Genomic DNA, 12,350 nt, shown 5'->3' with positions numbered 1-12,350 from the left:
CACCAGAAGGGCTGGAGAGATGGCTCAGTGGTTAAGAGCACTGGCTGCGCTTCCAGAGGACCTGAGTTCAATTCCCAGCATCCATAGCAAAGGGTGTTTGCCTTGTCTCTGTGCTGGAGTAGCCCCCAAGGCCTCGGGGTGCCAAGGCTCCCTGCCCTCAACCTACTTTTACACTCTTTTGCAGGCTATACTGATCACATGGACAAAGCGGTTCAAAGCCAGTGGCGTGGAAGGGACGGATGTGGTCAAGCTGCTGAATAAAGCCATTAAGAAGCGAGGGGTAATTTCTGTTGGGTTGTGCAGAGTCAGGTATGGGGGCGTGGGGGGAAAAATCTCCATTTTAAAATGGCTTAACGTTCATGTTGCCGGGCATAGAGGGACACAGAGTGCTGTGGTCTGAATACTCTTGATTGGGGACAAGTAAGAATCCCCAGTCCAGGGGAGTAGGTCAGATGTGACCTCTCAGAAGTGCCACCCGAAGGTACCTACCAAGTCTGCAGCAGAGACCAGGTGTAACCTGCAGGGTCGAGAGCATGGAGGAGCTGCCTTCTCCGCATGCGCGTGTGATCCTAGGCTGTCCTCTGTAGGCTTGCAGAGGAATGTAGCTCCATGAGTAAAATCCACTCCCCAAAGAATCCTAAGCCAGATAATTAAGGGGACCTCGCCGGTTCCCTGTAATGTAATCACTGCTCTCTAATCCAATTAACTGAGTCCTGGCTGTAGAGAAGCCAGCGCCTCCCACCAGCATGGTGGCAGGCAAGAATCGGAGCGTGCCTGCCAAGCCGGCCCTGAGGTTGGGATTTCTACACCCACGTGGGGAGCTAACGGTGACATTCTCTTCATTATTGGCCCCCCAGGACTATGACGCTAACATTGTAGCTGTGGTGAATGACACAGTGGGGACCATGATGACCTGCGGCTATGATGACCAACAGTGCGAAGTTGGCCTGATCATTGGTAGGGTGCCCCCCTGAGCTCCACCTTTTGCTCAGCCCCTGAGGTCCCCTCCCTCTTCCCTGGGTGGTCACAGCTCCCCACCTTGTCTCTCCCAGGCACTGGCAGCAATGCCTGCTACATGGAGGAACTGCGACACATTGACCTGGTGGAAGGTGACGAGGGGAGGATGTGCGTCAACACGGAATGGGGAGCCTTTGGGGACGACGGGTCCCTGGAAGACATCCGAACCGAGTTTGACAGAGAGTTAGACCGAGGATCCCTCAATCCCGGGAAGCAGTTGTGAGTGAACTTCCTTTTCTAGCTACATGTCTGACTGACTGGGTGAGGCGGATAGGAAAACCATGTAGTCAGAAATGCTGTCACCCATTGATTTTATTTATTTATTTATTTATTTATTTATTTATTTATTTATTTATTTATTGGTCACACTGGGTGTGGACCCCCAGGGCCTCAGACATGCTAGGCAAATGCTCTACCCTTGAATCACATCTTCAGCCTTTAAAATGTTTTTATTTTGAAACAGAGCCTTATAAAGTTGCCGAGGCTGGTCTTGAACTTACGGTCCTCCAGTCTCAGCCTCCTGAGCAGCTGAGATGACAGGCCTGCGCTCCCAGTCTGCCCCCTACTTCAGATTTGCACAATCGCACTCTGCTTCTTGCTTGGTTCCATGCACAGCTGTGGAGTTGGGCCTTTAAAGGCAGGATGGCTTAGTGGGTAAAGGCGCTTAGCGGGTAAGCCTGGCAACTTGAATTTGATCCCTGGGACCACGTAAAGGTAGCAGGAGGGAACCGAGACTGCAGAGTTGTTCCCTGACATCCATGTTTGTCATGGCATGTGTGCCCATGAACACACACACACACACACACACACACACACACACACACACACACACAAATAATAATAATAATAATAATAATAATAATAATAATAATAATAATAATAATAATAGTAATAACAACAACAACAACAACAATTTTAATATTTAATAATATTAACATTAATTTATTAATAAATAAATTAATTTAATATTATTTAATATAATAATAATAATAATAACAACAACAACAACAACAACAATAATAATAGGTCTGGAGAGATGGCTATGTGGTTTAGAGCACTGACCGCTTTTCTAGAGGACCTGGTTTCAGTTCCCAACACTCATGGCAGCTCACAACCGTCTATAATCCTAGTCCCGGGGGAATCCGATCTTGATTTCTGACCTCTCCACACGTGGCACCCAGGCAGGCGACACACCCGTACATGTGAAGTAATAGAAGAATTAAAAACATTACATAAAGTCTGTTCGGTAGAGCGCTTGCCACGCATAAACAGCTGGGAGCAATGATGCATTAATACCATATCCCTGTCATCAGAAGTTCAGAGTCATCCTGTGCTATATATCGCATGTTCAAGGACAGCCTAGGCCATGTGGGACTCTTATCTCAAATGCATACATAAATCTCTTAGAAGGAGCCAGACACAGGCAAGGTCCTAAGCACACAGTAGCCAGATTTCACTGCCGGGTCCCGTATGAGCCACGTGTCCATTGTAGAACCATGAGGGAAGGCCTTGTCTTACCATTACACAGATGAGGAGTCTGTGGCCCTCATGGGTACAATGGCGACAGAATCAATATGAGCTTGGCCTGCCTTCTGCCAGCTCGGGGATTCCAGCCTAGACTCCACAGGGCTCTTCCCACAGGAGCCTGGGCAGTAGCTGAACAGCTAGGCCACAGCTGGTGGTTTCCTGCCAGGGAGCGGCCACTCTCTAGAGCTGGGGAGGCCTGCCTGGGCCTGTCAGGGACAGTAACAATGAGGACTGTGTTTGGAAGGCTATGTACTGTGCTGACGGGGCCAGGGCTGGACGCTTGGGGGCCCCCCGGCAGCATCTTTGGCTACTGGGTGGCTCTGCCTGGAACACATTGTTTTGCTGTGTCACTGCCAGCTCTGGGAGTGCCAGCCAACCAGCCACCCTCAAGAGGAGGCCTCTGATCTGCCTGGCTTAAGGCTCCTTCCGGGTTCCTGATCAGTCATACTTGGGTCTGAATCTGACTCAAATACGGTATTAAGTGCCAGGAGGCCCTGGACTGTTTTGTGCTTCTGTGGGCTGGTTTCCATCCATAGGCTCCCCTATGGTGCTTGGACACCCCCACCCCCACCCCCGGCTCCTCAAAGTCCACTCCTGGGCATCAGTGGGGATGGAGTACATAGTCCCCAAAAGGGCAAAGTGGCCCTTTACTGGCAAATGATGAAACGAGAGGCTGGGGGTGTAGCAGGGTTGGAGCCGTGTTTAATTAGCAGGCACACAGGCCTGAGTTGGAACCCAAGTACTGTATCAACCAGTCCTCATGGCACACACCTATAAGCCCAGCCCTCAGGAAGTAGAGGCAGGAGAAGCAGAGATTCAGGGTCATCCAGTCTCTGCTACATAACAAATTTAAGATGAGCTTGGCTTTATAAGAATTTGTCTGAGGGAGAGGAGGAGGGAAGAAAATGGAAGGAGAAGAAGAAGAAAGAAGAAGAAGAAGAAAGAAGAAGAAGAAGAAGAAGAAGAAGAAGAAGAAGAAGAAGAAGAAGAAGAAGAAAAGAAAAGAAAAGAAAAGAGGAGAAGAAGAAAGAAGAAGAAAAAAAAAGGAACCCAAACCATCAAATAAAGATGGACACCAAGTTGATCCTATTAACCCTGAGCTACTTACCAGCTCCTGCACCCCTAAAGTGAAGATTTAGGGCTCCAGAGCTGAAGGGGCTGAGATCCGAACCCAGATCTCCCGTTGCTGTTCTTCCATGAACTGGTGAATTGACTTTTCTGAGCTCCAGCGTCCTCACGGTCGAAAGACCCTCAGGCCCCCATGTTATTGGGAGTGCCCAGGCTACCCTGCACTGAGGTCCTTAGTGCAGCCCCTGACACCTGTCACCTCCATCTTCATCACTAGTGTCTTCCTCACCATCATCAAGCACCAAGGTTGTGATCAACAGATGCACAGGGGCTGGAGAGATGGTCCAGCAGATAAGAGTGTGTACTGCTATACTGCTCTTGCAGAGGACCTGAGTTCAGGTCCCAGGAGCCATGTTGGGCGGCTCACAACCCTCCTGTGTGGGCACATATACTCCGACACACCAATAACACACACACACACACACACACCACAATTAAAAATTTTTAAAATTTTATTGTATCCAAAGACCAAATGCACAAATAGCCCCCTTCCTCATGGAGAACAGCTTTCCCCATCTTCCAAAAGAAGACATTTTCCCTCTTGTAAACTGGGTACCTCCTGGCTACCTTCATCCCTCCATCCCTCCATCCCTGATGGCTTGCTGATAGGAATGACAGCCCTGTGTAAGAGATGACCATTTCACTTGTCACTCCTAGTCTAAACCTCCTATTCCCCTAACCTCCAAGCATCCTTCCTTACCTGTCCCTACCCTGCAGTGTCCTCCTAGGTGGCCACCCTGTCTATAATAAGCACCCATGTCCCCTCCTTGTTGAATCACCCAAGGGATCTTGTCAACCATAGAGACTGGGTCCTTGAGAGACACAGTGGGGCCCCCTCTGTGTTTCTGCTGTCCCCTCCTTGAATGCTGAGCCAGCACTGGCCTCGGAGGAGAGTGGGAACTTGGATAACGTGGAATTCCCCTCCTGCAGGTTCGAGAAGATGGTCAGCGGCATGTACATGGGGGAGCTGGTCCGGCTGATCCTGGTGAAGATGGCCAAGGAAGGCCTCTTATTTGAGGGGCGCATCACTCCAGAGCTGCTCACGAGGGGCAAGTTCAACACCAGCGACGTGTCCGCCATCGAAATGTACGTACCATCCAGGGGCTCGGGAGGAAGGCCTGGGGCCTGCTACCTCTTGAGGCCAAACACAGAAAGCTTCTTCTCCCCGAGAACCGGGCCGTCTGGGCCCATTTCCCCTCACTCTCAGAGGGGCACTCCAGCTGGTCATCCTACAGGCTTTTTTTGGTACAGTCACTAAGGACGGGCTAGAGAGGTGGTGGCTCAGCAGGTTCAGTCCCCAGCACCCATGTGGCATCTCACAATCCTCTCTCTCATTTCAAGGGGACCAGCACCCTCTTCTAGCCTCTTGCAGGCACCAGGCATGCATGTGGTATGCAGCCATACATGTATACAAAGCACTCAAAGACATCAAAATAAATAAATCTTAAGAAGAAAAGAGGAAAAAACTTAGCACAAGTATTTCATGCACGATTTTTTTTGTATAGTTTCAAAAACAGTACCCTCACACCACACACAAACACACACACGGACACTACATATAGATCGCACATACAAACACTCATAAACGTACACACCACACACATACATGCACAAACATACCACCTACACACACACCATATACTCACTCCACCCCCACACCCCCACACCCCCACACCCCACACCCCCACACCCCCACACACGCACACACGCACACACTACTCTCTCTGGGTAAGATTCGTGTAGAAGAAGCAGATGATTCCAGTGTTGAGCAAGGGGCTGACCAAACCTGGGCCTGGATTCTTAGAATTCCCTCTTGGCGTATCATGACCTTCTCCAAACTGCGTGCTAGGGGACCTAGAGGAGCCAATGCCTGGATGGTTCTGTGGGAAATCCTAGTTCATAGTATTCATTAATTAGACCTGATCGCCGTGATTAACCCATTATTCCCCAAAACTTTTTTTTTTGAGCCCAAAACATCTCCCTGCTTCCATCTGCCTTAGAATATGCCCATGGGCAAACATGTTCCCTAAAATTCACATTTGAGCAACTCTAGTTGATAGATATAGAAGGACAAAATGCAGATGTCCTCTGCCCTCTGCCCTCTGGCATCCCATAGGATGCTCAGAAGCCACCGTCTTGACTCTTAGTCACAGGCCTTCAATTTGAGAGGCACACAGTATGGTGCAGTCCAGGAGCATCGGGTCTAACTAAAGGACCCCTGTGTTATGCCCGGCTTCTGTGTTCTGCTGGGCCCTAATCTTGGCTCAGGAGGCTTCCTGTAGCCATGGAAGGCCATCCATCCCCCACAGTGAGCCTTCACTGGTCCTGGAACTTCACATTGGGCCAGTAGAGCTTTGCTTCGGCCCTGACAGCACATGCACAACCATCTCTGTGGTTAAACAAAGAGGCTGGGGGTGGTGGGGTGGTGAGAGCTTTCCTGGACTTAACGCCCAGGCCACGTGTTGGAGTTTGTCACGGGATCATTCTCCTTCAGGCCTAGCCCTGCGATTCCATGTGTGTGCTGTAACTTAACTTTAGAGCCATTGGCAAGGCCAAGAAAGTGCCTGCTTCTTCATCTTGGCCTATTTCTGCCACTGGGTCTAGGGGTACTGATAGCCATAACTGTAATGACACAGAGAGAGAGACAGAGACAGAGACAGAGACAGAGACAGAGAGAGAAGAGGAGAGGAGAGAGGAGACAGAGGACAGAGGAGAGACGGGGCATGGGGATAGGGAGGGAGGGAGAGAGAAAGAGACAGAGACATACACCGAAAGAAAAGAGAGAATTTAAAAACTAATGATGTATCATAACAGGACTATATAATACCCCTGAGTGAAACCAACAAAAGATACACAAAACATATATGCAGCAAATTAGAGTTTTACAGAAAACATCGGGACATATGTGCAAGCAACTCAGACCCTCCATGAAGGGAGGTTCCCCTTCACCACGACCTTTTACCCCCAGGTGGAAACAGCTCTTCCGACACCTGCTCACAGGCCATGTGCGCAGTCTCCCCTCTCCGAGGCCTGGCATGACATACCGGGCCTGGTAGCGTTTCCAGCAGCCAGGTTTTTTCTTAACACCCACCTCAAGCATTTCCCAGGGCTACTCCCTGCCAGGCGGAGTGGTGGGTCCTGCCTTCCTCAGCGTTGCCTCCCAGTTCTGGTGCCCTTCACAGCCCGGCTTGATCCCAAACTCTTAAATTTTGACCTCTCACCTCACAGGAATAAGGAAGGCGTTCAAAATGCCAAGGAGATCTTAACCCGCCTGGGAGTGGAGCCTTCCGACGACGACTGCGTATCGGTCCAGCACGTGTGCACCATTGTGTCCTTCCGTTCGGCCAACCTAGTGGCTGCCACCCTCGGTGCCATCTTGAACCGCCTTCGAGACAACAAGGGCACACCCAGGCTGCGGACCACAGTCGGCGTGGACGGTTCTCTCTACAAGACACACCCACAGTGAGTCCACCCTGTGTTGTATTTGTAGTTCCCCGAGGTGAGACGGAGGCCCTTCCCCGTGCTAGCTCATCTGGGCTTCAACCTTCTCCGTGGCCTTTGAAAATGTGGCTGAGGGTTTATAAATGGCTGCAAGTAAACTCTAAGTCCTCTCTGAGGCTTAACAGTCTCTGCCCGTGGCCGGGTGTCTTGTGTGAGTTCAGGACCTAAGCTCACGCATGCATTTGCAAACCCTCAACCTTCACTTGCACAAATGCTGGTTTACACTGAGGTAGCTCCGGGATGCCAAGGGCCTAGCATTAGGCTAGCTGGGTGATTACTATCTTCTAAGGTCACAGTTTTGTTACTTTTCCTGTTTTAAAGATAGCTGAGGGCTAGAGAGATGGCTCAGCGGGTTAAGAGCACTGACTGCTCCTCCAGAGGTCCTGAGTTCAAGTCCCAGCAACCACATGGTGGCTCACAACCATCTAGAATGAGATCTGGCGCCCTCTTCTGGGCTATGGGTGTATATGCAGGCAGAGCACTGCATGTATACATAATAATGAATAAATACATCTTTTAAAAAAAGATATTTGATAGAGAAAATGAACCATTCTTTCTTTATCCTTTGTGCCTCTTAAGAGGTGGATTCTCACTGTGTTGGCTTCCCCTGAACTCATGGGCTTCAAGTTACCTTTTACCTCAGCTGTTGAGTGGCTGGGACCACAGGTCTGTGCAACTACGTGCAGCTTTTCCTGTGGAATTCTTGGATTTTTTTTTTCTTTTCACAAGAAACCCTAAGGATTTATAATGCCACATTAAAACTTTGTTAGAGCAGAGCATGGTGGCCCATTCCTTTAACCCCAGCACTCGGAAGGCAGAGGCAGGCCGATCGTTGTGAGTTTGAGGCCAGCCTGTGTACATAGGGAGACTCTGTCTAAAAACCAGAAACAAGATGCCTGTAGGCAGTGAAATACACACAACACAAGCTCTCCCACCATAGCTCGTTTTCAGTATACAGTCTTGTGGTTTTGGGGGCATCCACATGCCATGGTGTTGGCAGGTTCCTATGCTGTACAGAAGCCATATTCAGAATGCCTTCTGTTTGCACCTTCCCCTTTAAAAAAAAAAGAATAATTTATTTTTATTTTATGAGCATTAGTGTTTTGCTTACATGTGTGTCTGTGGGATCCCCTGGAACTGGAGTTCCAGGCAGTTTTGAGGTGCTGTGTGGGGGCTGGGAATTGAACTCAGGTCCTCTGGAGGAGTAGCCAGTGCTTTTAAACTACTGAACCATCTCTTGAGCCCCTGCACCCTCATATTTTAAAGCGTCCCTTTGACCTGGGGTGGTAGCTCAATCAGGAAAGTGCATGTTACACAAGTTCAGACACGTGATTCACATCTCCACAACCCTCGCCAGGGGCCCACAGGATTACAGTGAGCACCTGCGACCCCAGGGCAGGGTAGAGACAGGAGGATCCCTGGGTCCTGCTGGCCAGCCAGTCTAGCCTGGTGGTGAGCCCTAGGTTCCCGGGAGACCTTGTCTCTAAAACTAAACTGGAGGGCAATTAAGGGAGACCCCTGATGTTAACCCCTGGCCTACACACACACACACACACAGGCTCACACGTGCAATCATGTATACCTCCATATGTGCACCTACCTGGGAGCACATGTGTAAACAGAGCCTGACTTGGAACTTTTCCTCATTTCAGAATGACTAGAAACTCGAGACCGTTGACAAGAGTTTCAGAAAGAATAGAAGGCATTCTTAACCCGTTCCTCGGAGGCAGTGGCTGCCTGTGTTTTGGGGAAGCGTTTTTTTCCTGTTTCCTTTGGCAGGCGGCCTTCCATACAGCAGACCACAACTTCTGCATCTCACACTGGCCTAAGCTGTTCTTCCAGGGAGGAGGAGAAGAGCCAAATGGAAAACAAAACCAAACCGAAAACCAAAATCAAAACCCAAAACAACCAAAAGACAAAAAACAAGAGGGGTTATTGAGAGCTTGCTTTAGCTCTAATTCCTTATGTTAGCTCCTCACTAAACCCATTGCTTTCCCAGCACGCTGCTGCCTTCTGCCAGACACGGGTCTCCACTGAGTTCAAGGTCAACACTGACTCAAGGTCGCTTGTCTTAGAAGCAGGAACACTCCCTCACCCTTGGTCTTGGCTATGACTTTGAAGCACTTGCCTTTCGCCCCTGTGGCACTGTAATACAGCTGAGGACAGAAATATCCCAACACACACACACTTTTTGCTCATTTGGGGCAAAGTCTTGCTATGTAGCCTCAGCTAGCCTGGAACTGACTATGTAGCGTAGGTGGGTCTGGAGCTAGCAACAGTCCTGCGTCAGACAAGATGGTTTTGACCCTCAATTTTTTTTTTTTTAGGTAATACTTACAAAACAATGAGATGCTCCTCCGTTTTGTTGTTGTTTTTGTTATAAGCAGTTTTGGATAATTTCCTTTTCCTTGTGTGTGTTTTATGGATTTCTCTAGTGGGTGCATAAGGAAAGAGCAGTAATAGAGAATTGTATTAAAGCACGCTGACTGGAGAGTTACCGGACGTCCCCACCAGGTAGCGCTCAGCCCAGCTGTTGCAGCACACCCATTCCAACCTTCCCCCTTCAGGTATTCCCGGCGTTTCCACAAGACCCTGAGGCGCCTGGTGCCAGACTCGGATGTCCGTTTCCTCCTCTCAGAGAGCGGCAGTGGCAAGGGGGCTGCCATGGTGACCGCTGTGGCCTACCGCCTGGCTGAGCAGCACCGGCAGATTGAGGAGACCCTGGCCCACTTCCGCCTCACGAAACAGACACTGATGGAGGTAAAGAAAAGGATGCGGGCTGAGATGGAATTGGGGCTGAAGAAGGCGACGAACGCCAAGGCTACTGTCAAGATGTTACCTTCTTTTGTCCGGAGCATCCCAGATGGGACTGGTAAGGACCAGTTGGGGCTGTCACACCTCTGTCCTAGGAAGGAGGGGGGGTTAGGAATTGGGATGAGTGGAGGACATACTGGACTCTCCTGAGGATGCCTTTGCATTGGCCATGCCTAATTTCACAAGAGCTGGAATCTTACCCACCCCAGTTTGTGGGGTGTGTGTGTGTATGTGTCTATGGTTTTATTTGGTTTGGTTTTTTATTTTTCTTTTTTTTTTAATTTTATTTATTGCATATGAGTACTTTATCGGCATCAGATCGCATTATAGATGGTTGTGAGCCACCATGTGGTTGCTGGGATTTGAACTCAGGACCTCTGGAAGAGCAAGCGGGGCTCTTAACAACTGAGCCATCTCTCCAACCCTGGTTTTTTGTTTTTCAAGACAGGCTTTCTCTGGCTGTCCAGACCAAGCTGGCCTCCAACTCACAGAGATCCACCTGCCTCTTCCTCCCCAAGTGCTGGGATTATAGGCTTTGTGTGTGTGTGTATGTGTGTGTGTGTGTTTCAGGGCTTACAGCAGTTCAATTTTTCTAGTGGGACCTCCCAGGCTAGTGCTCTCTGTAAAATCATGTCAGAATTAGAAACTGGGAGGCCAGGCATAGTGGAACACACCTATAATCTAAGTGCTCAGGAGACTCTGGGGTTTGAGCCTCAGCTAACATTGTGAGTTCAAAGCCCGCCTGTGCTACATGAGACAGAAGAATTCACACAGTCTTCATCTTTTAAGTGGTGGCAGGGTATGTGTGAGGGAGACAGACTTGAGGCTCTGCACACCTGGCCAGGTAGGAGAAGCATCTCACCCCTCATGGAGGCTAGTTCTATGGCAATATTGAAGAGTGTCTTGGGTGGATACTCAGACTAATGACTGGAATAGAAAACACATCTTGCTGGGCAGTGGTGGCGCACACCTTTAATCCCAGCACTTAGGAGGCAGAGACAGGCAGATCTCCGTGAGTTTGAGGCCAGCCTGGACTACAGAGCAAGTTCCAGGACAGCTAGAGTTGTTACACAGAGAAACCCTGTCTTGAAAAACCAAGAAGAAGAAGAAGAAGAAGAAGAAGAAGAAGGAGGAGGAGGAGGAGGAGGAGGAGGAGGAGGAGGAGGAGGAAGAAGAAGAAGAAGAAGAAGAAGAAGAAGAAGAAGAAGAAGAAGAAGAAGAAGAAGAAGAAGAAGAAGAAGGAAAAAGGAAGAAAGAAGAAGGAAGGAGAGAGAAAGAGAAAGAGGAGGAGGAGAAGACACATCTTACAGATAATTTATTTACAACCGCTCTCAAGTTTAGTAGCATAAATAAACTACTGTTCACTACTGCCCACTAGTCAGTGGGTCAGTTGGCCGATTCTGCCCATCTAGGCCAGGCCCTTTTGATCTCCCCTGGGGGTCAGCTGGGAAGCCAACCCCAGTCTTTTCTGTATACCCAGAGTACAGGGTGGATGGCTGACCCACCAGGAGTTCACTGTGCTCTGTCACTGGGTAGAAGCAGGATCTGAAGACCAAGGCCAGGGCTGGCCCAGCGTGGCTCATGCCACACCCTTTGGGTCACAGAACCCCTGAAGAAGAGCAACAGGTTCTTCTATTTTTCAGTAGCAAGAACCATACGCTCAAAGAGAGCGGTAGTGTCACAACCTTTAATCCCAGCACTCAGGAGGAGAATCTCTGAGTTCGAGGACAGCCTGGTCTACAGAGCAGGTTCTGGGACAGCCAGGGCTACACAAAGAAACATTGCTTTGAAATAAAAACAAAGCAAACAACAAAGAACTATACACCCATCCTGCAAAGAGGGAAAGGAGGCTGTGGCCATTCTTGGATCCACGTTGATACAAATAATGCATTTTTATCTGAGAGTCACTAAAGCTATTGTTGTCAGGCTTTGAAGTAACCCTGGTGAGGTTTAGTGACTCACTCGTCACTGTTCTATCCCGAGGCTGCCGTTCAGATGCCAGCTCAGCTTGTGACTCAGGGTCTGGCTTCTCCTCGGAGCCCACGCTGTATACTACAGGGAGCGCTCAGCATCCAGCAGCCCCTGTAATGCATGATGGGACCTGCCTGGGGACTACTGGTCACCAAGATGGACTCAGCTGAGGCTTTCTCTTTGTTCTCCCTTGTGGCAGAGCACGGCGACTTCTTGGCCTTGGATCTCGGAGGAACGAATTTCCGAGTCCTACTGGTAAAGATCCGTAGTGGGAAGAAGAGAACGGTGGAAATGCACAACAAGATCTACTCTATCCCTCTAGAAGTCATGCAAGGCACCGGGGAAGAGGTAAGGTGGGCGGGCACGTCACATGCCTGGCCAGTGGCATTGGT

At 49.6% G+C, this 12,350-nt stretch overlaps 1 protein-coding gene across 4 annotated transcripts in view; it reads left to right on the top strand.

Annotated features, from left to right (window-relative positions):
* Positions 1-12,350, top strand: part of HK1 (hexokinase 1) — a 104,870-nt gene that overhangs the window by 77,213 nt on the left and 15,307 nt on the right. For all 4 annotated transcript variants that reach the window (XM_084751934.1, XM_084751935.1, XM_084751933.1 and 1 more), the window contains 7 exons: positions 185-280; positions 858-957; positions 1,053-1,236; positions 4,603-4,758; positions 6,901-7,134; positions 9,741-10,045; positions 12,158-12,306. In XM_084751934.1, coding sequence (XP_084608060.1) covers positions 185-280; positions 858-957; positions 1,053-1,236; positions 4,603-4,758; positions 6,901-7,134; positions 9,741-10,045; positions 12,158-12,306 — 1,224 coding nt within the window. The remainder of the gene's footprint in view (positions 1-184; positions 281-857; positions 958-1,052; positions 1,237-4,602; positions 4,759-6,900; positions 7,135-9,740; positions 10,046-12,157; positions 12,307-12,350) is intronic.

The sequence above is a fragment of the Acomys minous genome (assembly GCF_964271855.1).
Source record: "Acomys minous genome assembly, chromosome: 13".
Classification (NCBI taxonomy): domain Eukaryota; kingdom Metazoa; phylum Chordata; class Mammalia; order Rodentia; family Muridae; genus Acomys; species Acomys minous.
Note: the sequence above shows the minus strand (reverse complement) of the source record. Positions and strands in the feature narration are given on the sequence as shown.